Here is a 27,822-nt window from a genome sequence, read left to right on the forward strand (position 1 = left end):
TCCACTTTTGCCAATATTCTCTTGGTTACTCGAGCTCACTAATTAAAAAGATTTTCACTGCTGATGACCGGAAGATACTGTCCAGGTCCTGGAAACCAGAACAACAAGACATCACCTTCCTGTATAAACTCTTCCAACACGTGTGTGGTCTGGAAGACGCGATGAGCCCCGTCTGGAAGACGCCAGCTTACTCTCTGGAGTATTGTCTGCTCAAGATTAAAAATGATCGAAACTTCGTGATGCACGATGTCACAAACATATGCGATGAAATGCTCAAGCACAAGATACAAAGTTTGGAGGCCACGTTGAGAGAAATATTACAGTTAGTTGAAATAAAAACCAATCAAGACTTGGCTGTAGTGAAGCAAGAAATGGAACGTGAGATACGAGGGGTTCTCAGGGCGGAGCTGTGTACAAGCAGTGTCATGCAAAAGAATTTTGAAGAGTCGCGAAAGACACGACAGGAACTTGTCAGATGGATCATCTTCAATGGTAAAAAAGAACTATGTGTCCAATATGAATATTTTATTGTTTTACCAACAGTTTCGTTTAATTACATTCCAAAAAGTGAAATTCGTATAGAGGATATATTCACTTTTCCTGAGATAGTAAACTGTGCCAGCTCTCGGGAGTTCATGAGTGTAGACGACCTGGTGCCGCCACAACACAGCCTGAGAGCCCGACTAACTGTAGTACAGGGCGTGGCTGGTGCTGGCAAGACTTGTCTGTGTCGCTACCTCGTGTACTGCTGGACTCGCCAACCATGTTCCCTACCAACACTTGCCACCACCGACTTGCTCTTTCTAGTCCGGTGTGTTGACGTTCACTCTAGCACCTTAGTAGATTACGTCACAGAGGACCTTTTACAAAACACACTGCAAGACATCTCAAGGGAAGACGTGTTGCCGTTGTTGCGCGATGTGCGAATTATGCTGGTAGTGGACGGCTGGGACGAGGCGGGTCCAGGAGCTAAGGCAATTCTCCGCCAAGCTATAGCCAAACTTCCCTCAGCTCGTGTGTTGATTACCACTCGGCCGGAGTTCTCCTCTGAAATTTCATATGATATTTCTGCTCACCACGGCTTCAAACTCTGCATTTGGAAGAACGCTGAATTAATAGGATTCAGTGTTGTTAATCGCGAAGAGTATATACGAAAGATGTTTCGGATAATGTCGAGTAGTCGCCAGATTAATGTAAAGAGCCTTCTACAGTATCTGCGTCAATGTGAACTTTTCGCCAATGACTTAACGCGCTTGCCCCTACACTTAGCTTCCGTAGTGCAACTGTGGGAGGAAAACGCTAAAACAGTGAAAAAAGTTATCACAAAGACAAAGTTGTACACGTGCTTGTTCCTTAATATGCTAGATGGCCTTACGCAAAGATTAAGACAGAAACAGAATGAAATGCGAAACACTCAAATTCTGAGACAAAAGTGCCACATTTGGATGATTGCACTGGGAACCGAAGCGTGGCTGTCCCTACTCGATAACGTCACGGGTTTGACAGACAAAAGGACCAAAAAACTCATGGACAGGTGCAACAATCTTCAACTTGAGGAAATGACTATGTTCTCTGCCATGTTGCGACGATGTCATCGCAGTGAAGGATCCTCTGTGATAGTGTGGGAGTTCCTGCACAACTTAATGCAACAGTTCCTCGCATCACGATATTTATATCATAAAATTATCAAAGGTTCCCAAGTCCTTCAAATTCGTGGATTCAGAGGAGAGGTGACAGAGACCAGAGCTTACCTCAAACACATTGAGACCATCATCTTCACGGCAAGTTTCCTCTGTAATCATAACAAAATGACCCCACAAATTGCTACCGACATTGCATTTCTGCTGGATGCCCCGGAAGTCAGGTGGGAGAACATTGGAAATCTCATTCAAGAATGTGAATACAGTCACCATGTCATCAGTAGCACTCTGCCTCTGTTGGTAAATGAAATAGTTTACACTATCAGTTCTGACCTGGCCGGACTGTTGCTGTGTACTCTTGAACATACTTCCCTGCAGATTGCAAACCAACTCTATTTATGTCTTAAAACGGTTTCTGGCGAGCTGCTCAGACTCATGACACTTGTATCGGAGCGAGGCTGCCTCACTAACCTCGAAATAAACTGTGAAAGTGATATCTGTGGGCTCAAGGCCATTCTGGAAAAAGAATCAACTTTACCTAAATTTAACTTACAAAGCTTTTTAGAAACAAGCTTTAGTACAGTAGAGAAAGCTCAGGCAACAGCGTTCTTCTTGATGAGTTGTCAAAATGTTAAAAATGTTACTATACATATTACATGTGAGGAAAGCCAGAACATTGTAAACATTGCTGCTTTCTTGGAAAAGTTTAATGGTCTTGATAACAGTGTAACTTTAATTAAACTTTCTGAAAAATGCTACCAAAACACAGAGATGGAAAGTATCGTAGATATAATTGTCTCTGCTTGTTGTTGGCCAGGAACACTTCGTTTCATTTTACAAAGTGAAAAAGTGCAAATCTTCGTTACAGCTGTAGCAGAGCTCATTCCGAAACATGGCTCAGAAGTTACGGCTATCGAGTGTGAAGTTATGTCGGATGACCCGTACTCAAACAATGGGTACACCTTCACAATATACAACGCTTCGACGCACACGCCAGCACAAATGTCTCAACACTATAGTCACTTAGAATTAATGGAAGGCTCCAGACAATGTTGGATCTCCATCAGCGCGCGGCCAGCACAGTCGTAAGGCTAGCGTGCTCATCTGCCATACCTAACACAACTCAATTTTTGGTCCTGGATAGTATTTATTGTATTTGGTTATACCTAAAAACTATAGAAAATATCACGTTATTGTGATTTCCTTGTGTATTTGATGGGAGTGTTCCATGATATCAGTGGTTTCACAGTGTACACAATTGTATCACAACCTTTTTACACTGTCCATGGAGACAGAAGACACTAATGCGCAACATCTCACGATTTGAAAAATGTCTGATATTGCTGACAGAGAAGTGATCCTGAATGATTTATCTAGAATGGATATGGGTGGTCTATTGTTACAGTGGATAGCAGTAGGCCTCCATCAGTCTCAGGAGACTATGGAGTTGCGCTCTGGAGTAGCCTCTCCAGAGCTCAAAGCCTGGGTAAGTTGATGAGGGGAAGAAGCTGTTACAATAGACCACCTATATCCATTCTAGATAATTCATACAGGATCACTTCTCTGTCAGCAATATCAGACATTTTTCAAATCGGGAGATGTTGCGTATTAATGGATAAGAGGCTATCTTACCAACTGCTGCACTGCTGAGGCGATTTTCTCATTGATGTATATCTCGTTAGTGTGATTTTCTGTGTATCTGAATGTTGGGGCATACTGTGTTGAACTACTTTACCCTTCACCCGAGTGCTTTTTCTTACGTAAAACTTGGACTAACTTCAGGAGGGGCCTCCAGTTGACTTCCAAGGTTCGCGTCGCCTCACAGCCCCAGTGGATTTTCTCATTTAAAATTGGTTTTGGCTTATTTTTTCCGAACGCTATATAGTGGATAGTTGCTAAATTCTACTATCTAATTGTTCATTACGTCGATATATGTACGATGGTCCACATAGTTAGAAAAACTATTTAAACTTGAGGATGGGTTACATTATGCATTGTACTGTACTTGTCTTGTGTATTTTCCTGTTCTTGAATCACATATATATGCACTTGTATCAATAAATTAATTTTTCTGTCATTTTGGAAATGAAAGCTGAAATTTGTTTTTGGCAAAACTGAATCTTATTAGGGTGGGGTAGGTTAGTTTCGGGTGGGTTGGATTAGGTTGTCGTAACCACTCTCGTTATCAACTTGTTGCACACGATCACACAACTATACACTACTCTTAATCTTACATGTCATACACTGTATTTTCCATAACGTTACCACTGCTAATCTTATCTCTCATCATTTCAAGTAGTGTATATGAAATAAACATATTGAAATACTCTATTCTCTTATTTCATCTCAGTAAACATTATTTGAACTAAACCAAATTTATTACATAATGCAGGATAAACAAAAACATATTGGAAACTGTTGTGACTAAAGAAATGTAGAGAAATCATATATATAAAGGAAAAAAAAGAGCATTTATATACTTTTATCCTCCAATGTTCATGTGTCATTCTATGTTTTCTTGCCTAAATATTATTATTATTATACTGCTTTTTGGAAACTTGTTTCGAAATACAAATGAATATTGAGAGCTGCATTTTTCTATTTTATAGGTTGTCTGTTTTAGCCAACATGGCTTAACTATTACAAGCTCTTGAAAAATATTATACTTCAGGAGGAGCAGAGGTGCATAGGGAGCGATGGCTGCGGCAAGGATTGTACCTTTTTGTTTAGGCTCCCCGGTCGATCTTGAGCATTATCATCATATATCCTTCACAGTGCTTCGGGAAACGTGTTGACAAATGATGACCAAACCATCATCAGAAAATGGAGAAAGGACGACGTTTCGGTCCGTCCTGGACCAATGATAATGGTCCAGGACGGACGGAAATGTTGTTGTTTCATTTTCCTGATGTGTGGTTCATATTTTCAGCCCCGTTATTGTGACTCATCGTCTGCGTGTTGACAAATATAACATTAACTCAATCACCATACTCAGAAGACGCTGACATACACGATGACTCAATATATTTCGCAGATCTTCCATAAAAAATGATATAGTTCACCTCAGGCTTCAGCAAAAGGCCTCAAGATGATTTGGTAACGGCGACGGTCTTCTCGTCAAGGAGTCGTCTGTAGAGAGAGATATATCTAGCGGCAGCAGACGTGTGAGGGACAATGAGCTGGGCACACAGGGATGTCTTCGTCAACGTCTTCACATTTACACCCGGTGGCCCCAACGTCTGAAGAAACTCCAATACGAATGAATAACAGTTGAAGGAGCTCTCTGAATACCTGCAAGTGGAAGTTTCAAATATTGTCATTTATATATTTTTATATATAACCACAAAAGAAAAATGAAACAAGAAATTACTTGAGCGCGTTTGTGTTAATTAACGCATCTGCAAAAGTATAATCAATGACGATGAAGATTACCCAAATCCAACAAAATTAATAATACTACAGCCACAACCGTCTTAACGACCCCAGCCACCCACCTCTCCATGGACCAAGAAGGGTTCTGGGCAAGGGTGTGAAGGGTAAAGTCCCAGTACTCCTGCCAGACTGGGTCCAGGCGGTTGGCAGAGTCCGTAATAATGGGTACGGAAAGAGCCTGGTTCCAGGCAGATGTGTAGTCTGAGTGGAGGCCCTCGCTGTCGTACTCGAATACTCGCCCCTCGCTGTCTGTCACCCCAATGTGCAGGTCGTTGGAGCTCCGGTAGTCACTGCAGGTGATGTGTATCAACTAGAGCCCACACTGACAAAATACATGCAAAGTTACGAGGCATTTTCTATGAACAGCAGCTTAAATTATTACACGCAACACTTAGGCTAATACTTGTACAGGTTAATCAAGTTGTGAGGATGTTGAAAATCATCCGATGAATGGTCTAGGAAGCGAGGCGAGGCAAATTTTGTAATATATTTTGTTTTTGAGAGGGAGGGAGAGACAGATGGAGCAGAGAGTGAAGCGAGAAGGGTTAGGATTTTTTAGGAGAAAAGGTGAAGGGTGAGAGGTGGAAGATTGAGAGAGAGAGGGGCTGGAAAGGATGGGGGGGGGGGGGGGGGGGAAGAGAGACCCCCCTTGTCGCAGCCGGAAACCCAACCCCTTTAGTTGATACATACACGAGGACAGAGTTATGAGCACCTTGTGCTCTTTTTCAGCCAGAAACTAACACAGTTAAATCTGCCAGAAGAGAGAAGAGAGCGGCGAAGGCGTACTTACTGGAGGAAGTCTCCCCTGGAGGGCTGGATGACAATGGTGCAGGGCGCCTGGTTGGCTCGCACGAAGGGGTAAGGAACTCTGTGGACCACACAAACACTATACTTCATCTGCACTTCTCAGGAAAATAGTATTGTTGACTTTGCACAATCCTAGACGATGACTTTGACAAATAGTATGGTGCTGGATGATGATTGCAGCACAGTATGGTGTGGATGATGATTGCAACACAGTATGGTGCTGGATGATGATTGCAACACAGTATGGTGCTGGATGATGATTGCAACACAGTATGGTGCTGTATGATGATTGCAACACAGTATGGTGCTGGATAATGATTGCAACACAGTATGGTGCTGGATGATGATTGCAACACAGTATGGTGCTGGATGATGATTGCAACACAGTATGGTGCTGGATGATGATTGCAACACAGTATGGTGCTGGATGATGATTGCAACACAGTATGGTGCTGGATGATGATTGCAACACAGTATGGTGCTGGATGATGATTGCAACACAGTATGGTGCTGGATAATGATTGCAACACAGTATGGTGCTGGATAATGATTGCAACACAGTATGGTGCTGGATAATGATTGCAACACAGTATGGTGCTGGATGATGATTGCAACACAGTATGGTGCTGGATGATGATTGCAACACAGTATGGTGCTGGATAATGATTGCAACACAGTATGGTGCTGGATGATGATTGCAACACAGTATGGTGCTGGATGACTGCAACACAGTATGGTGCTGGATGATGATTGCAACACAGTATGGTGCTGGATGACTGCAACACAGTATGGTGCTGGATGATGATTGCAACACAGTACGGTGCTGGATGATGATTGCAACACAGTATGGTGCTGGATGATGATTGCAACACAGTACGGTGCTGGATGATGATTGCAACACAGTATGGTGCTGGATGATGATTGCAACACAGTATGGTGCTGGATGATGATTGCAACACAGTATGGTGCTGGATGATGATTGCAACACAGTATGGTGCTGGATGATGATTGCAACACAGTATGGTGCTGGATGATGATTGCAACACAGTATGGTGCTGGATGATGATTGCAACACAGTATGGTGCTGGATGATGATTTCGACACATAGTATGGCTCTTGATGACGACTTTGATATACATTATGGTTCTAGATGATTGACACGTGTCGTTGAGGATGATGACTTTACGCACCTAATATATCCCTATATTAACTGACTTTCATTATTACCATTTAATACTTAGTTATAAATATTTCTTACAATCTTATTATAGTTGGTGTAATCCACACATTACACAGTTTCCTTATACTGTATATTATTGCCTAAACTTTATCCAACTGCTTGTCTTAATATGACCACCTACATGGGTGTAGGTGGTGTAGCCGGCCTGCTACACCTACACTGGAGTTGTGAGGTGATACACTTACCAGAGGACACCACCAGCAGGACAAAATGTTAGGAGCGGCACCAGCGGCGGACACACAGGTGGTGATGGCGGCTACTTACATCACCACCACCAGCTACCAGAAGGTTTGGGGAGCAGTATGACAAAATGCAACTAGACCTGTCCGAAGGTATTGGAGATGGATTCAAGGATATCCGAAGCGAGAGCTAAGGTGCTGATCATCGGGGATTTTTTTTATCAGGAAGAAATAGACTGGGTAACGAAGGAGGTTCAAAAGCTTACGAACATAAGAACAAAGGTGGAGCATAACTGGTGAACACAGCGGACAAGCAGTTCTTGACAAGTTATGATGGAGCCGACAGGATGAGAGGTAAAGGATCCACCACCAACACTTGACCAACTGTTTATCCAAAATAAGGCTGATGTCGGGAAGAGTGCATGAGATGCCCATGTAGTGCATGCAAGAGTGCATGTACCCAGCGGCCACGGCGTTATGTTTGAGTGCACAGTGCAGTTGGAGGAGGAAGTCGAGTCAAGAAACATGTTGAAGGAGAGAGAACACAGACGTGGAGACTGCAGAAGGATGAACCATCACTAACAGGGAGTGAAATTTAAAACAAAAAATTGAGACGACGACAAATGAGATGTGCAGATGACGCGGGACAAATCCTTCATTTTAAGAAAGAAGTGAGCTAGAACACCCAAGTAAACCCTTGGTTAACAGAATCAGCAGTCCCGCTCCTGTGCCAGGTAAGTCCATTACGGGCTCACCATAGTCCGTGCTACTTGGAATGTTTTGTTCCCAGTAGCTGAATCTTAAACAACAACATATCAGAGTGGAGACCGAGGGTGGAATACGACATAATTTGACTCACCTGAAGGGCGGGGTGCTAAGAGGTTCAACACTGAGGTCCGCCTGACACAGGAAGCAGGTCGGGGGGAGGGAGAACCCGAAGAGCCGACCATTGCAGTGTTGGTAGCACACGATTCCTGGGTCAAGGTTCATCTCTACCTGGTGAAGAACAAGGGGTCAAAATTCATCTCTACCTGGTAGAGAAAATGGGTCATGGTTCATCTCTACCTGTTGAAGAACATGTGTCATAGCTCATTTCTACCTGGCGGAGAACACGGGAAATCTAATAAACTACGACTAAGGAATTTACCGTAAGAAATACATGGTCGAGACATCTGCCTGATAGAACACTCAGTCGACACAGTGCGTGTAGAAACTACGTACCTTCCCAGACAGACGTGGGCGTGTGTTTGTGAGTGAAGGGGGTTGGGGAAGGGGACGGTGGCGTCTTATAAGGGAACCCCATTAACCGACCCCCCCTTCCACACATCCCTCCCCCACCCCCTTTCACACCGCGCGAATCCACTCTCACTGCCCAGGAAACCAGATCGACGGGTCGTCTGCCATCATGCCTGCCTGCCTGCCTGCCTGGGTCTGGTTGAATGTCTCCTCACAGGAACTTTTATACGTACCATAAGATGGGGGAATGAAAGAGTCCTGAAAGACATCAATGACAGAAATGTGGCCCCTAAAGAGGCTAACAGGAGATACAGGTCACGATTTACTGCAAGAGCAAGTAGACCACCAACTTGCACATGAAGAACTCTCCCGACACCAAGCAAAATGCCTTGAAAGAGACGAATGTGATCTATTATCTTTATATGCTCATTTGGAGACTATCAGTCATAACGGTCTCAATATATAGGCAAGACAACTTCTCTTGCAAGATACCTGTCAATGCATAACAGTTAGGTGAAGATCAAAGATCACAGTGTTTCTATCACACAGCCAGACCATCATTAGAGATAGCATGTTTGAAATGAATAAGACAACCCTGGAGCACAGTATAGTACTAACCTAGTTGTGTTTGCGGGGGCTGTGCTTCGGCTCTTTGGTCCCACCTCTCAACTGTCAATTTACCAATGTACAAGTTCCTAAGCTTATTGAGCACTATATCTACATTTGAAACTGTATGAAGTTAGCCTAAACTACATCCCTTCCTAGCGTATTCCATTAATTAACTACTCTGACACTAAAAAAAAAAAAAGTTCTTTCTAATGTCTCTGTTGCTCATTTGGTGGGGGGGGGGGGGGAATGGGTGTTTCCCTGTTTCCATATCCGTGTCACCTTGTCCGAGTACCACCCGTGAAAAATAATCTGTCCTTATCTACCCTTTCAATTCCCCTGAAAATTTTGCATGTGGTGATCATGTTGCTGTTGCTTTATATTCAGCTACTCCGAACAAAAAATTTCAAGTAGCACGGGTTATGGTGAGCCCGTAGTAGACTTGCCTGGCACAGGAGCGGGGCTGTATCTGGTGGTGATCATGTCTCCCCGAACTAGTCTGTCTTCCAGCGACGTGATGTGCAATTCACGCAGCCTTTCCTCGTAACTCATGCCTCTGAGTTCGGGGACTAGTCTTAGTGGCATACTTTTGAACCTTCTCCAGCTTCGTCTGGTGCTTGACAATGAATGGTCGCCTTGCTGGAGCCGCATACTCCAGGACTGGTCTTACATATGTGGTATACAATGTTCTAAATGATTCCTTACACAAGTTTCTAAAGGCATTTCTGATGCTAGCCAGCCTCGCATACGAATGGCAGGGTCCTGGTGATGGGCTCTGCCCTGCAGGCCGAACTCAAATGTTCGCCTCTGTTTTTTTATACAGACTTGGCAAATGATGCATAGCGCCGGTATTGTTAGACTAATGGTGGGAGACATGGTATCTCTGCAGTAACAAGTAAATTGTTCACCAACACTATAGACTTTTGGATCAGACAGGAGGACGCCTGGCATCAAAATGTCTTTGACCACTATCCGTCCACAGACATATGATATTCGACTATAGGGTGATATTTCACAGGGATGGGCTAATGACTTTACCCGAAATGTTTCCAGAGTATAATCTTTAATAACATTAGGGACATAGGTGAATTTAACGAAACTGTATGTTACTTAAGGAGATACCTAATAAGAAATGGATACAGGCAAGAAAGGCAGCCAGAAGCGAGGTTTGCGTGTGGTCAGACAAGAGTGAGAGCGAAGAGTCTTGTCCTGCTCAGTTTCACTTTTATCATCCAGCTAGACTCCTGCCTCTGGCCCTGTCTCCCTTGTCTCAACAGCTAGGCTCGTTCCTTGTCTTACTGACAATACTACAAAGAACTCGGCAATTACTACAACAATCTTTAATTGGGTTATCAATTTATAAACCACCAATTATACACTCCAAAACAAAATTATTTCGATATTCAAGGACACCTAAAACTTTCCTTAATCACACAACAATTATCAATTAATAAACACTTGCTTTATAGATATACGAGCGTTTGCGACTCAAGGACGTATGTAGCATTCATAAATTTACCCGAGGACCGTTAACACTAATGACCTCGATGAAAACAGGAAGCCGGCGGCTTGTCAAAAGCCCCCCCCCCCCATTTACCCTGACCAACTTCAACTGATATATGGGTTGTAATTAGTGCACCCTACATTATCAGCATTGCCTCATATAAACTATTACACGTCACATTGTTTTGCTTGTATGTTCATATTTATGTTCTTGCTCAAGTGCAGTGACGCTACGCTTCAAGATTTGAGGTAATTTTGTTGTTGCAGAGCATTGTTATATTAACAGTGAAAGATACAAGAGTTACCATGTTAATCGCTCATGGTTCTGTGCTGTGTATTTCATGGTCTACCACCTGTGTTTCCACAGACAGTCCTCTGTACTTCGCAATGCCCCTGTAAAATAATATCATGCTTCTCCTCCGGTCTCCTGCAGACATTCAATGACTCGCTGTATAAGTTTCCATTTCCAAAACTCATTATGAGAGCCGGTTTGTGTGCGGCTCCTGGCAGCAGTCCAGCTCCCCACCCACCCACTACTAGGCTACTACTAAGCAGTGTTACATACATGATGTAAGCGTATCGAGTGGCGCCGCTCTGGCAGTCTCGTTCATTCACAAAGGCAAAATGACAGTTTATGAGTTTCAAAACTTCACACCTACAATGTTATTGTTGCTATAAAACAATCTCATGTGCTTCGGAACACGTAAGCTCTTTAATAAATGGAAACGAAGCTGCCATGATCGAGTAAAGATGCATAGGTTTCATAAATGGTCACTAATTTAGTGCTTAATGAATCCAGCCGCAAGAGGCTACATCAGCTCTCGAGTCGCTGATTTCAAGAGAAGTTTACCCAAACTTCTCATTGTATCAGCATTGAATACATATTGTGACACTTAATCTTGAACTTGTTTACGATGAGTCAAGCGTCACGAGCTTGACGACAGGAAAGGCGGGTGTCAGCAGGACGCGTGATTCGAGTTGGAGCTTCCAGGAACAATTTGATGATGTACTCAAACACAAACAAACACACACTTCCATTTTTTTTTTCGCTGTTACGGTCTGCTTCCTGGGGAAGCAGTGTGTGAGAGCGTGTGCTAGAAATATATGTAGTACACATAGAAGAGAAAAAATATAAATTGGTTAGATTTTTGGGGGGCAAGGTCCAAGAGCTAATAGGTCGATTCTGCAGGCACAAATAGTACACACACACACACACACACACACACACACACACACACACACACAGAAGGGGCCTCAAGACTGAGTGGACAGCGCTCGGGGTGATCGTAGTCATAAGAGCCCGGGTTCGATTCCTAGACGAGGCATAAACAAATAGACAGTTTCTTTCACCCAGATGCCCCTATTTACCTAGTAGTAAAATAGGAACCTGGGAGTTAGACAGCTGCTCGGGCTGAATCCTGGGGATGTGAGAAAAATATAGCACATGAGATATATAAAAATAAAATAGGCCGGGAGTTGCAGTATATTAGACTAGAGAACCGGTTAAAAAGGCGAGGATCAAATTAAAAAAAAGTAAAAACAGCTCGAACCTGCAGATACAACTAGTAGATATACACTACTCGCACACCTACCCTCCACGCTAGACAAGGGGAAGGTAAGGGGTTAGATTATTGCGCCATATATCAATGTCATTACGCACAGAAATCACAATAGCGTGATGCATCAATGATCAACTCCACAAGGGCCGTGACGAGGATTCGAACCTACGTCCGAGATCTTCCCAGACGCTGCCTTAATCGACTGAGTTATCAATGTTTGTTTATAGTTGTTTATCAGTGTCAGACTTATTAACAAAGTGGACAAAAACGAAATGTTTAACATGAACAAGGGCAGGATGAGAATACATGGGTGTAAAGAATCAACTATTTCAAAAGGCGACCGACAACAAAAAAGGCAAAGCTGAAATTCGCCTTTTAAGGATACAGGTCACTGTGCATTCGACGGTGATCCATCGGACTTTTATAACCTACCGAACCGAACGTAACCTAATCCAAGCTAACGAAACTAAACCGAGCCTAACAACGATATGGTGTTAACAGTGAACGAGCTATATGTCTGAAACATCTAAGTTCATAAGCCTACACAGACACAGGAACAAATACAATTATAATAAACTTACCGAGCGCTCCTCCCACCACTCCCACCGTCACGAATATCTGCGATCTGTTCCAGTCAGCGGAGCGGAGAAGAAAGCTCACTTACATTCCCAATAAAAAAAATGAATTAACTTTCTCCGGGTTGAGAAAATACCAAGAGAAATTCTATTGAATTCTGAATCATTAAACTGAAACATGTCTTACCTTAACCTACACAGTAAATGTTCGGTGATAAATATATGTACTGAACTTTTGTTAGAAATTTAAAAGTTTCAGGCTCAGCCCATACTCTTGAAATATAAACAATACAAGTGCTATGGACAAAATGAAAACAAAATTAATTTGTTCTTGGAAAATACTGTCGTGTATGAAGTGTGATACCATCTTAAACCTCCTCTCTAATCCTCAGTTCTCAGACCTCTATTAAGGTTAACAATACTTGTGGTATACCCAATGTAAACCTACCACCATACTGTGCTCCAGGGCTGCTCTACTACTTTCAAACATACACTCTAGCACGCCCTCCAGGTGGGGCGAGTCTAGGCCCGGCCCCCAGGGAAAGTACTCACACAAATTTACCTGCTTTTGGGTATGATAGACCACTCCACACTGGACACAAGTAATAACTAGTATGTATACTTTATGGTGTACTAATCACAGAACCCTTTCCCCTTGACTAAACCCCTTACACTGCCTGTTGACATTTACTTGATGCTCAGAATCCCCCTGGGACAGGTATGAAGGCTCACAAATTAAACACACTAGGCAGGCCCAAAAACCTCTGAAGGAGGTACAGTTGGAATATACCGCAACCCACACAGACATAAGAAAATTCAATCCACACTCACTCCCATAAACACAACAATAGTGGAGTAAGCTTACAGTAAGAATAGGTATTAAAGTAGATCGGTGGCAATACTAAAATTATTATACAAGGACTTATCTGAGGCAATTTCCTAAGTCACCAGAAATGACCGCCTGTCATCAAGTTCAGTTACCAATTGAATCCGCATTCCCATGGTGCCTCAGAGTAGCCCAAATGATCATACCGTAACAGTCTACTCCGACTCATTTAACCATCACCAATTTCTCACCTAGTTGCATTTTATATAATGTACCCTTCTGGCTATTTATTAATTCACTAATTTACACACGTTTTCTTAAAACTAGCCAGGAGCTTACATGGCAATAATCACTTAAACGTTTCGCAGCAATACAGGCTCAACTGCCTCCAGATTCAATGTATTCACTTTACCTGTTTGCAACATTATCATGTTTGATTATCCAAGACCACCCTGGTCATATACTTGTACAGGAACAACACGCTTTTATAAGTTTCACTCTCTAAACTTTTACATGGGACTTGCTTCCTGCCTCTTCCATGCTTAATATTGTGTAATTTAATAATGCACGTTGCTCAAGCATGTTGTCCACTCAGTTGTCAGGGCGCCACCCAGCTGTCAGGCGGTCTGACAACTGAGTGGTTTAATAGTACAGTATATATTAAACACAGGATAAAACAATGGTCTGTGGAGTAATGGTTAACAAGCAATATTTCTCGCATCGGAAACGAGAACGCCGCCCAGCAGGTGAGGTGACCGGGTACTGTTCCCTCAAGTTCGCCCCTCTCTACTCTATAGTATTGGTGACATGATTGTAAAACAAGTGGCGGATAGTGTTCTAGGGATATAAAATAGGGTAAGGTTATAAAACGAGTAGAAAGCTGAATTAACTGAAATAATTTCTCTCTGAACTCTTGACAAGTTTGTGAATTAAATTACAGTGCCTCAGCTTTGCTACTGAATAAGCAAATGAGAAGTCTAGAAGCGGAACTCACAGTTTTGTAAGCCACGAACGTGACCTTCCAAGATCAGGGTGTAAGATAAATGTCAATGTTTAGGGACGCCTAGTCACATCGAACCTAATGGAAGTAAATCAAAATTGCCTCAAGCTCCTAGGGTCATGTCATTTTTTCTTTACTGAGCATTTCCCGATTTGGAAAACGACATGCGGGAGCTCCGTAACACTCAGTAACACCAAAGTCAACACCACTCACTTTGGCACTTTCTAAAAAGGGGCGAAAGCTCGAAGTCATGCGGCCATTGTGATGTAAATAAAGTGCGTCCATGACGGAGGGAAAGGATTTGTCTCCACTTCTCTGATGGCGACAGTAGCTGATTGTCACTAACCTCGACCATTGTTGGAGAGACGACCCCAACTAATCAGTATCTATGAACTTGTTACGTATTCAACCGTATTAAAATGTGAGCACGGCCAGAGAATATATGGTGGACACCAGGGAGGGCAGCTGACCCCAATACTAGGCTTGAGCCAGACTGTTTTTGTGTCTCGTCTAACACTGTGTTATGGAGTGACCCACGCACCATCACCGTGTTATGACAAGACCAACACTCAATGGTTTACATCCGTACTAGTGCCACAATGGTTTACATCCATACAAGTACCAATAAGAATGGATTATATCCACCAAATCCGATCCACGAAGGATGGTTTACATCCACACTACAACTACTACCACCATCAACAGTTTAAATTCATACAAGCGCCAATAACAAAGGTTTACATCCATACTAGTATCACCAACATTGGTTTACATACATACTAATGCCAACAACAATGTTTTACATCCTTACTTGTAATGCTAACAATGGTCTACATCTATAATAATGTCACTAACAATGGTCTACATCCATAATAATGTCACTAACAATGGTCTACATCCATAATAATGTCACTAACAATGGTCTACATCCATAATAATGTCACTAACAATGGTTTACATCTATACTAGTGCCCCTAACAATTCAGTAATGTTGGCGAGATAGAGAAGTGTAACACGTTGTGAAAGAGTGGAAGGAATCCTTTGAAGTAAATTCTCCTGACACCCTGACCCAGTCAGCTGTGAAACAAAAGGCTCTGAGTCTCAAATTTCATCTTACAGAGTATGAATGAAGCCTTTGTTCTGCACTAACATTATCTAAGATTTACTGCTTTATATAAAATTCTTTTCAAGATGACGGTGGTATTTGATTTAGTGCCTCCGATTATTTTTGCTCCCATACTTCTTCCACTGTGCTACATGCACTTGTCCTTGCCTTTCATGGCTAACATTTGCATTTTCGTTCCCTCTTTTATGTTGGATTTTCTTCCGTTTCATTCTTTAATAATGTCAGAAACCGCCACTTTCACTCAGAATCTTTCAGTTTCTCCGTGTTGGTCTCGTCTGTTGCCTAACCACTTTCTTCCCTCCCCCACCCCCTCCACAATCTCTCACAGCGTTCTTCGTGTTATCTCTTCTTTTATAGCGAGACTTTCTCCTCTGCCTACCTACCCACGTCAACTACCCAATTATTTTATGCTCCATACTTACTGTGCACACAGAAGGCTTTTTTGTCTGTCCACGGTTTCAGGCCAAATACTCGGGGCTGGCCTCCCTCAGTTTCACAGCATTAATGATCTAGTCTGTCTGTCTAGATCACTAGATCTCCGTGGTGTAGTGGTAAGACACTCGCCTGACAATCCGCGAGCACTTTGTCGTGGGTTCGTGTCCTGGCCGGGGAGGATTTACTGGGCGCAAATCCATAACTGTAGCCTCTGTTTAACGCAACAGTAAAATCGGTACTTGTAAAAATGGGTACAACAGTAAAATCGTTGGTTGTAACAACGATTCTTCGCGGGGGTCGTATTCCAGGGACCTGCCCGAAACGCTACGCGTACTAGTGGCTGTACAAGAATGTAACAACTCTTGTATATATCTAAAAAAAAAAGTACGGGACGGACATAGGCTGGTTGGTGTTGCCAGATATTCAAGAGGAAACATTATGCCAGAGTCACATCTTGACCCCTACGACGATTTTTTGGCACTGACCGTCAGTTGCACCTAGTTAAATATTTTGAAAAAAATATCAAAGCCATATTTTTAATAGTAATATACAAATATAATAGCTACCCATTTGGTTTGAGAAAAGATTAGGGCTTGAGAAAGTCTTTGAAGTCGTGGGAGGATCCTCTGATTTATGTTAATATGACCAAAGTATGAATAGCTGAAAATTTATGTTAATTCCCACCGCTATGTTACACACCGCTGGTTCCTACCACCCACACGCCAATTGTGGACTATTATATTATTTTTATAAGACAGAGAATGAGATAGACAGTAACAATAACAAAGATACAAGACTCCAGAGAGCCCACCAGGGCAGAGTGAGGGACGGTCACCTATTGTGTTACTTTGTGTTGACATTATGATTAACTTTCATTTAATAGGTATAATGCATTAAGGAGCATTCATTTTGTTATATACATTGTAGAATTACAATGATAATGTAATTATAAAATTGTGATATTGCAATGTGTTTCTAAACTGTTATTAGTTTTGTATCAAGTATTACAGTTTGTATTTAATTTAGAATTAATAATTTATATGAGACTATTTGATAATTAATCATATTTAATTAGTAACAGGTATAAAATCACAAACCTTTTTGTCTACAAAAATATTTATTTTTTGTAGACAACTCTTCTTACAAACCACCAAAGAACTATTAGCAACACCATTAGCAGTGTGGCGTACATCCAATTACTAACAACACCACCAATTACCAGCAGCACCACCAACCACCACCAATTACCAGCAGCACCACCAACCACCACCAATTACTAGCAGCACCACCAACCACCACCAATTACCAGCAGCACCACCAACCACCACCAATTACTAGCAGCAGCACCACCAACCACCACCAATTACCAGCAGCACCACCAATTACCAGCAGCACCACCAACCACCACCAATTACTAGCAGCACCACCAATCACCACCAATTACCAGCAGCACCACCAACCACCACCAATTACCAGCAGCACCACCAACCACCGCCAATTACTAGCAGCACCACCAACCACCGCCAATTACTAGCAGCACCACCAACCACCGCCAATTACTAGCAGCACCACCAACCACCACCAATTACTAGCAGCACCACCAACCACCACCAATTACCAGCAGCACCACCAACCACCACCAATTACTAGCAGCATCACCAACCACCAACTACTAGAGGCACCACCTCTACCAACTACCAGCAACTCCACCATCCACCAGCACCACCACTACCAACCACTCTGACTTTCTCTACAGGCTTTCTCTGACCTTTCTCCCCCTCACCGCCCGTTAACAGCTCTTCATCCATTTATATTCAGTTGGTAATTTCACCATTTACAAATATTGTGGCATTTACTTGAATAAACGAAATGTGTATACATGTTGATGAAATTCATAAGAGTGTAATTATAAATAATTGCAGTGAACAATTCCTGCTCAAGCTAATGAACAAGCCTTATAAATAGCCACGGCTCTGCCAATGAGACTCGCCATTTAACAATTTTGACTTACAAGGTAAAATATTAATTTGTTTGAAACTAGTATTTAAACAGCACAGCTCAATTGATTTAAGGACAAACCCTTTACCAACCACGACAAGAGCGTCAGTGTGGTTAAAACTGAGCCCACAAGGAAGTATGAGGGAAGTGTACAATAGACTAACTAGCCTAGTCCTTGGTCAAACTTTGTCATCAAAGGTAAGAATACTGAAATCTTCGTTGTTCTTTTTTATATTTCGTTATATTAATAATACCTTCTTTTATTCTCATTGCCTTCTCTTACTTTACATGTGCACATTCATCCAACACTCCTTGGAAACTTGTATTTTGAAGGAAAGTGTGGAACAGTGCCCCACGTTTTGCATTATTAATTTTTAAAGGGCAGGACAAAATTTGTCAAAGCCACTAGAAATCTTTTCCCCAACTATCCCATCTATCATTATACTATAATAAAATCCATTAAAGTTAATAGATTTGTAGACGTTACTTCTGCCAGGCTTAGGCTTGGCTACCAGTACCTCGGAAAGTGTGCACAACCCCAGAAGCAGATCTCACCAACTGCAACTGTCATCAGACCTTTTCACTTGACCCAACGCCCTTGTATAATTTATAATTGAATGTAACTAAAATGCAAGTCTGGGAACACTTATTAGCTTAATGCCACCAAAAATATTCAAGTATTTAATTCAAGGAGTTTCCTCCCCCGAGGACATGTTGAATTCAAGATAACACATTACCCAACATCCTAGCCAAATATCCCACCTTTGCCTATTGTAAACAGTGCACATACTGTGTAAGCTCACACTATCTGTAAGTGTGAGTAAGAAGTCTTTTACTTCTTAACAAATAACATTAACTACAGCACTAATTAGACTACTGTCCTTGTAACGTTATCCAAAATATACTTAGCAAACTTATCCATATAAATGCCGTAACTTGCTTATAAGTTCATAAACGTTCAGTTCCTGAGCCCTTTAAGTGCTACTGTAACCAGTAGTAGACAGTGGAGGTACATGACAGGTATGGACATTGGCCTTTAATACGCTAATTAAGCTGACTAAAGCTATAGGCGGGAGTTCATCAGGGCTGTAACTTTCTTAGCTACACGAATATCGGGGTTGAGCTCCATTATGTGCCTCTACCCACTCCTCCACCGCTCACAGGATGGGTATGTACCGTACGATTACGTGAGTTACATTAGAGATGAACTAAGCTCTTCCGTTACACTAGGAATCATTGCAAACACGCGACTTTATCGGAAGATTAGTAACTGGAGACTAACGGTACACACGTACCGTAACGGGAACAAACTATAACGGAAACAACAGATATTTTAACGGAAGGCACCGTAACGGGTGACTAATGGGAGACACTATAACAAGACACATACGGGTGATATGGTAATGGGATTCACCGTAATGGAACACAAACGGGAGACACCGTACTGGCGGGAAACACTAGAACGAGTAACACTAACGGGAGACACGTACTTGTAAGAGATGACACTATATATATATACTGGAAACAGATAGCCATCAGCGAGCAGTGTGTAGGCAGCAACAAGGTGTCTACAGGTGACTACACCTGTAGACACCTACACCACATCGGCAGGTGTGTGTGACCACCTCACACCACACCGGCAGGTGTGTGTGACATCCTCACACCACACCGGCAGGTGTGTGTGACATCCTCACACCACACTCTCAGGTGTGTGACCAATTCACACCACACTCTCAGGGGGTCAGTACTCGACCCAGGACATTAGCGCCGTAATGGCTCACATATATTAAGTAATTTATTACAAAAGTCTTCGTCAGTATACTGTAATAACACTTAGGTGTCTGTGCTTAAAAATGTTTATTAAATGTACAAATTTACCTTTATTAGCTGACAACTGTCCTTATTGAACCTTGTGAAATAACAAGAATTTGCCGTCTTCCTCCGCCTGTACTGCAGTCCAATACACTAAATGTTCTTGGCAGAGAAATCAATGTCTGTACTGAGGAATAACATCAAAAGTTGTCCACAGTGTCTTGAAAGTCTACTATATATACTTATAAGAAGGAGAGCAGGAAGTGTACAGCCTCTTCCCTCAGCGTCTTGTGTTGTCCTGACCTTCCTCCACTGAGGTCTTGAGCACCTACCTCCTCCCACGACACCGCATTACCTTTTATTTATCCTATTTTATCTTCCGTAGTTTACTCCCTTTTTATCTCTAGTTACGCGTGGATACGAGGATATATATACTTAACAGTGGTTCAATAATCTTTTTTTATAATGCTACTTCGAATGAACATATATAATAAAGAATTTGGGAACAATGTGATAACCTAACAGAGGAAAATGACGTGATTGGTGGACTCTTTGAGGTGCCGCTGATATTGTTTATTTTATTTATATAAACCTAAAAGTTGTCCAACAAATACACTTCAAATACATCACTTGTAAATGTAAGACAAGCTCTTAGCACAAATATTATAAAGATACACAAATTATATTTATTGAATACAATAGGAACATTTCAACACCTCGCTGGCCGCGGCACCTGTATATAAATAAAATAAATAAATATAAATATGTTTATTCAGGTAAGGTACATACATACAAGTGATGTTACATTAATGGATTGATATATAGATAGAGCTAGTACATACAATGCCTAAAGCCACTATTACGCAATGCGTTTCGGGCAAGAAAAACATTAATATCTAGAACTTAATACTAATTGAGCATAAAGAATAAAAAGTGTTGAGAACAAATACAAATAAAGATAAAAAAAAGGGGGGAACATGACTGAAAAAGCAGCACAAATACAATAGGTTGACAAACAGTGTTGATTAAAAAAATAACAGACATGGGTTGACAATAGAGGAGTGAGGTAGGTTACAGGGAATTTATTAGGTAGTGTTTAGTTTTTATCTTAAACTGGTTGAGAGAGGTACAGTCTTTAACATGATTGGGAAGGTCATTCCACATTCTGGGTCCCTTGATTTGTAGAGCATTTCTAGTTTGATTAAGTCGTACTCTAGGAATATCAAAACTGTATTTATTTCTGGTGTGGTGCTCATGGGTTCTGTTACAACCTACTATGAAGCTTTTGAGGTCAGGATTGGCATTACAGTTTAGCGTTTTATATATGTATAATACACAAGAGAGAATGTGCAGTGACTTAATATCTAACATATTCAGAGATTTGAGTAGGGGTACCGAGTGATGTCTGGGGCCAGAGTTGGATATTGTCCTAATAGCAGCTTTGTGTTGGGTAATTAGAGGACGTAAATGATTTTGGGTAGTAGAACCCCAAGCACAAATACCACAGTTGAGGTATGGATAGATGAGGGAGTAATAGAGAGTCACCAGGGCAGGGCGTGGTACACAATATCTGATCTTAGAAAGAATGCCAACAGTTTTTGAAACTTTTTTTTATATATTTAGAATGTGTCCCTGGAAATTCAGCTTGTGGTCGATGAGAACATATGAGATATGTCAGCCCCAGTAACAGATGCTGCTGTTAACCACGTGTTGCTGTCCCTAGACTCCCTACAGGTGTTGCTCTGGCTACACAGGTGTTGATAACAGGTGTTGTTCAGGCTGCTTAACGTGTTGCTGGGGCCACTGGTGTTTTCCGACTATGGTTATAAAGCCATATAAACGGAACCGCTTACACTCCGAAACTGTAAATACCAAGACATTCCAAATTTAATTGAAAAAGTCTCTAGGAACAGTGGGAGACATTTGACAAGCCGCCGGCTTCCTGTCACTGTCGAGCACACTAGAAAGATGGTTGTGCTCAGGTAAATTCATATATAATTGTTCTTGTGACTACATGTGTTAGTCTTGCTACAGGCATTGTGACTACAGATGTTGTTCTTTCTACGGGTATTTTAACAACAGATGTTGATCTTTCTACTGGTGTTCTTGCTACAGGTGTTGTGACTACTAGTGTTCTTGCTACAGGTGTTTTGACTACTGATGTTCTTGCAACAGGTGTTGTGACTACTGATGTTCTTGCTACAGGTGTTGTGACTACAAATGTTGCTCTTGCTACAGTCACTACAGGTGTTATTCATGCTACAATTAACATGCAACTGGTGCTTACTTCTGTACTTATTTCCGACAATTATAGCCTACTTGAGTCTCCTGGCAGTAGCAGCCCGGACTAGCAACTATCGTGGCCATGGAGCTATGTTACAACACCTGTGAACATGTGTTCGCTGTTTATTTAGCCGTATGTACAAACCCTAACCAAGAATGCCCTCCCCTCTCTCTCCCCTATTTTATCAGGACTGTTTCATTTCCTCCTACATATTAAGATCCGATTAACTCTGTTTTCTAAGAGTAATCTCTCTTTTTGATTAATCCCTAAACAGCTATTGTTACCCCAAGGCTTGTGGGTATATTTCTTGTATACAACCTTTAATGCTACCAAACTATAGTAATAGTCGTTCAATGTGAATTCCGTATTGCACTTTGAGAGAAACAGAGATAAGAGGGGAGAGAAGGAAAGCGAAATGGGAAGAGGGGGGGGGGGATGTTTGAAGAGAAATAGAATGAGAAGTGGAGATGTCTGAAGAAAGAGTGGAAGAGGTGAGAGGGTGGAGAAGGTTAAGGTGGGGATGTTAATGGGGCGAGATGTGATGCTGGGGAAGAGAGGTGATGTTGTGAAGAGTGAGTGGAGAAAGGTGGAGAGGGTGGGAGAGGTGGGAAAGCTCAGATCGTGAGATAGGTTTCAGAGTGAAGGAGAGGGGTGAGATATGGGATTTTGGGGAAGCAAAATGGAGAAGGGAGGAGAGGGGGAAAGATTGGTGAAAAAAAACTTATAACTTTGTATCTTATATAAGAATGAGAAAAAGCAGTGGGGCAAGAACTGCTTTGATACAAAACTTTTCACTGTTTGGATTTTATTTTGCTTGACTGACTGTTACTCTTTTCATTCTGCTAGAAAACTTAATATCCATTATCATGTGTTATTCCTATTCTCATTTTATGGGCAATCACCGCATGTGACAGTTATCAAGTGTCTTTACAAAGTCTGTGTATACACATCTGCATTTCATTTTTCTTCTAATGCAACTGCAATTTTTGTCAAAGTGGTCGAGTAACTGCAGAAGGCAGGGTTTTCCTGCACAAGATCCATGTTTAATTATGTATAATGTTAGTGCAGCCAGAGCTATAGTTTTTAGCTAATGCCTTGTTACCTTTCTTGTGTAGTAGAGCTGCATCTGCTGAGGTAAGTGTTCCATACTACACTGAGCACTCGTGCTACTGGTACTTTTCTTTAAAAAAAAAAATTGAAATTCCAAGAGTCAGGACTGACCCAATTGCTGAGTGCATGGAAATGTTAATTTTTCTTTTGCCCTGCTATGCTCGTGTTAATATGCATTATATACGGGGACCTTTGACAACCCACTGGCTTCTGGTGCTGTCATGACTAAGATAAATGGTAGCCTTCAGGTAAATTCAGGTGATAAAGAAGCTATCTTCATCTTCAACTTTCCATGTTGTTTATTGGTGTGCTAAAGATATCCTCATACTGTTTTTAGTTCACCGATTTCTTTGCTATCCAAGTACGATTCTTCATTTCTAAGTACAGTACGTGTATGTGTATATAATTTCTTCCTCTAAATTTTCATTTGTTATACTATAACTTAGAATTTTATATATATACTGTATACTGTATATTTTATATATATATATATATATATATATATATATATGTCGTACCTAGTAGCCAGAACTCACTTCTCGGCCTACTATGCAAGGCCCGATTTGCCTAATAAGCCAAGTTTTCCTGAATTAATATATTTTTTCTTGTTTTTTTCTTATGAAATGATAAAGCTACCCATTTCATTATGTATGAGGTCAATTTTTTTTATTGGAGTTAAAATTAACGTAGATATATGACCGAACCTAACCAACCCTACCTAACCTATCTTTATAGGTTAGGTTAGGTTAGGTAGCCGAAAAAGTTAGGTTAGGTTAGGTAGGTTAGGTAGTCGAAAAACAATTAATTCATGGAAACTTGGCTTATTAGGCAAATCGGGCCTTGCATAGTAGGCAAAGAAGTGCGTTCCGGCTACTAGGTACGACATATATATATATATATATATATATACACCATCAAATGCATAATAAAGCACAAAAAATAAAAAAGGAAGGGGGTGGTAGGAGAAAAGCACACAAACTGTATTGGAGGGGATCTAAACATTCCCTCTAATGCGTTATGCGTGGTTTCCTCCGAGGCTATGGGTCCCCCTTCTTCCAGCTAGAGGTATATATATATATATATATATATATATATAATTATTCACATTCTCATTATGGCAATTTTTCATAAATAAAAAATTATAAACTTTATATATTTTTATTACAAATTAAAATGCAGTTTCTGTACACTGTGCATTAAAATGCATCAATATATAATTTATTAACAAATGTAGTTTCTATATGTACACAAATACATTAAACATTTATTTTTCAATACTAGAATGCACTATATAATTTGTGAATGTAAATGTAAAAAATGTGTTCCATCACTTATGTTAAGAAAAAGTAAAAAAATTGAAAAAGAACCATTCACGAACGATCAGTCATGATGGCGAGGTTATACTACAATTATTTTCCATTACCCTTCCTTTTCTGTGAAAGCTAAACAAAATTCCAGATATGTACCCAAGCTGTAGCATATTTTCTTAGATAATTTTTACTGAGTTTTACAATCCTCATCTGGTTTCTTTGAGGTTCCTGAGAAAAACTTTGAGTAGTCTTGGTTTTCCTTATTTAAACTTTGCCACATATGAACTTTTTCTGCGGGATTTTTCTGAGTACTTTTGGATGATTTTACTCCAGGGAGACGCTCGATGCAAGTCTGTGTTGGTAGTGGAGCATTGTGAGCTCCTAGTTGATACGTGCTTCTGGAACGTGCCGTTTTTTTATCCTCCTCTTTATCTGCACCTGTTTCCTGCAAATGAAATGAGAATATAAGCAATATGTACACAAAAAATAACAACAAATATTAAACATGCCATTCGTATAGGAGAGGATTAGAATAAGGAGCAGGTTTGCGCAAGGAGAAGAACAACCTCTGAAGAGGCATATCTCGCAATACAAAGTGGTCTAACCATTATTTGCAGCATGCCATCTTTGTGCTGCAATATTAAACCATTCACATTGCTTACTATATTTCGTAAAAGGAAAATGCCTGCTCTTCTTGAACCCTTAAACACATTGCAGATCAATGATCCAAATGAATTCTTTTATAAATGTAACACCACTATCGAACCACATATCCGATCTTACCCTAACCGCACTCAACTTTGAAGTATCCATAAATCACATGACTATGCACTCTGCACCAGGCCCAAACTCCTGGAATTCTATATTAATCAAGAATTAAAAAACACACACACACAGGCCCTAAACATCTTTTGGTGATGGAGTGCAGATACTAGCGTTACCTCCGATAGAGAAGAGATCATGCCACCTCACAAAAGAGGTAGCAAAGCTGATGCAAAAAAATTAAAGATCAATAGTTCTGACATTGCACATCATAAAAAGCTTTGGAAGTGTGCTAAGATTATCACAAATCACATAGAATCCCGGTGTTTACATAACCCTGGACAACAAGGGTTCAGAACAAGGCATTCCTGCCTCTTACAGTTGCTAGTCCCACTATGACATGGCCTTAGGTGCCACGGAAGACAAAGAAAACCTTGATGTAGAGAAGTCAAGGACACAATTTAGAAATACATGCACTAATCAGTAGAGAATAATATTAAGGTTTAACTTCAATATAATCTAAAAGCTGTGACACTAATAATGAAAATAAAGCAACATAATAACACTGTACCTTTATCGGGGCAGGAAGAGAGAGATGCCTCTGAGACGATATCCCAGTTTGGGAGCTGTCAGCTTTAAGCTTCTGAGATTTCTCCTGTTTTTCCTTCTCCATCTTAATAATTGTTTCTCTCTGGTGCCCCAGCTCAAACTGCAGACGCTCAATAAAGTTTTGCTTCTCTTCCAATTTAGTCTTACATTGCTCAGTCTCAGCATTCAATAATTCTAATTCCTTCTTTACTTTCTCTCCCACTTTCCTCTCTATCATTGCATTATTTTTCCATTCTTGAGCCTTATTCTTGTAATGGTCCACGTGTTCCTCCATTGTCTTGCATTCATTCACAGCAGCCTTTTTTTCCTTCTCCAAGTGGTAAACCTTATTCTGCAGATTAAGAACTTGGATTTCCTGGAAGATAAAAATGCAAGCTTTAGTGTAAATTAACATGTGGTAAATAAGATTTTTTAGTCTATTTCCTCACCCTCCCTGCTGCCACCCTCCTCTCCTCACATCTTCCCTCCATGTTACCTTCCACCTCCCTCCTATCACAACTCTACCAACAACTTCTGAGGGAAAAAATCATGCTTAACAAACTTGATTCAGTTCTATGACAGGGTTACCAAAATAAGACAAGAGAAAGATCGGTAGAATGCATCTTCCTAGACTATCACAAAATTTTTGACACAGTTCCTTATCAATGACTAGTGCACAAGTTGGAGAGAAGTGGGATAACAGAAAAGGCTCTGGACTAGGTATGGGAGTACTGTATTTGACAGGTGGGAAACAAAGGATCATATTCAGAGATATGTCAGGCAGGAGAGGAATGGAAAATTGCTTCTCAGGTCTCTGTCTTAGGTGTCATTGCCGTTTCTAATTTATGTAAATAACCTCATTGAGAGTGCTTAATATGTCGATATTTGCAGATAATACAAAATTAATGAGGAAATAAGAATTGAGGACTGTAGGGTGTTGCAAGTTCTTAACTTCAGGTGTGGGCAGATAAATGGTTGCTGGAATTGACTCCAAATACAGTAAGCACAAAGTAATAAAAATAGAGTGATAGAAGACCTGTATTTAACTGTACCATAAAGGGAAGGCAATTCAAAGAAAGAGAAAATACCTGGAAGCAGACATAATTCCATTAATACCAGCTGATGTGAACAGGATAACAACAGCAAATGGGAAGTTAGCAAACTTAGGAACACCATTTAAGAATTTAAACAAGGAAGTTTTCAGGTCCATACTTATGCCTATGTGAGACCATTAATTGAGTGTGCAACTCCAGCACGGAACCCCCACCTTATGAAGCAGAAACAGAAATCTTCTCAAGTTTAGAGGTTTGCAACTAGATTAGTACCCAAAATGAGAGGCCTCAGTAATGAGGACAGGTTGAGAGCCTCACAACTTTGGAAGATAGAGAAAACAGAGGGGATATAACTACATACAAGATCTTGAAGGGAATAGATAAAGTGGGTAAAGAAAGCCTATTTATAAAAAAGAGGTAGGACACAAAGACATCGGCAAAAGCTGGAAATGCAATTGAGCTGAAGAGATGTAAGGACATTCATTCCCTGTATGTGTGATCAGCAACTGGAATGCATTGAAAGAAGAGGTTGTTAATGCCAATTCCATCCACAACTTTCTAAATTGTGCATCAGATATAAAACAGCCAGAAAAGCCAGAGAGAGAGATGTCACTCCCCCATATTCATTGATAGGTAGGTCACCCTCCATCTTACACCATTCCCCGCTGCCTGCCCTCTCCTCTCCTCTCATACACACTGCCCCTCCTAGCCACCTTCCACCCATTCTCTCACACCTTTTCTC

The 27,822-nt window shown here is 41.1% G+C and overlaps 2 protein-coding genes across 7 annotated transcripts in view; both read right to left on the bottom strand.

Moving 5' to 3' along the window:
• Positions 1-510: 510 nt before the first annotated feature.
• Positions 511-20,291, bottom strand: LOC123768493 (MKRN2 opposite strand protein). Of its 5 annotated transcripts, none has more exons than XM_069336247.1 (6): positions 20,041-20,290; positions 8,158-8,294; positions 5,863-5,940; positions 5,135-5,362; positions 4,703-4,931; positions 511-1,283 (listed from the first exon to the last, which is right to left on the bottom strand). In XM_069336247.1, the coding sequence occupies exons 2-5, from the start codon at positions 8,286-8,288 to the stop codon at positions 4,724-4,726; spliced, it is 645 nt and encodes a 214-aa protein (XP_069192348.1). In that variant the 5' UTR covers positions 8,289-8,294; positions 20,041-20,290; the 3' UTR covers positions 511-1,283; positions 4,703-4,723. The 5 variants fall into 5 exon arrangements, with proteins under 5 accessions (XP_069192348.1, XP_045615054.1, XP_045615055.1 ...); XM_045759098.2 differs by lacking the exon at positions 511-1,283 and adding an exon at positions 3,959-4,591; XM_045759099.2 differs by lacking the exon at positions 511-1,283 and having other exon boundaries at positions 3,959-4,931; positions 8,158-8,290; positions 20,041-20,291.
• Positions 20,292-24,507: 4,216 nt separating this feature from the next.
• The window catches only part of LOC123768492 (centromere-associated protein E), a 47,113-nt gene continuing 43,798 nt past the window's right edge, over positions 24,508-27,822 (bottom strand). For both annotated transcript variants that reach the window (XM_045759096.2, XM_045759095.2), the window contains exons 24-25: positions 26,012-26,404; positions 24,508-25,123 (exon numbers count right to left, since the gene is read on the bottom strand). In XM_045759096.2, the coding sequence (XP_045615052.1) occupies positions 24,866-25,123; positions 26,012-26,404 (651 nt within the window). In that variant the 3' untranslated portion in view covers positions 24,508-24,865. The remainder of the gene's footprint in view (positions 25,124-26,011; positions 26,405-27,822) is intronic.

Source organism: Procambarus clarkii, chromosome 35 (assembly GCF_040958095.1).
Source record: "Procambarus clarkii isolate CNS0578487 chromosome 35, FALCON_Pclarkii_2.0, whole genome shotgun sequence".
NCBI lineage: Eukaryota > Metazoa > Arthropoda > Malacostraca > Decapoda > Cambaridae > Procambarus > Procambarus clarkii.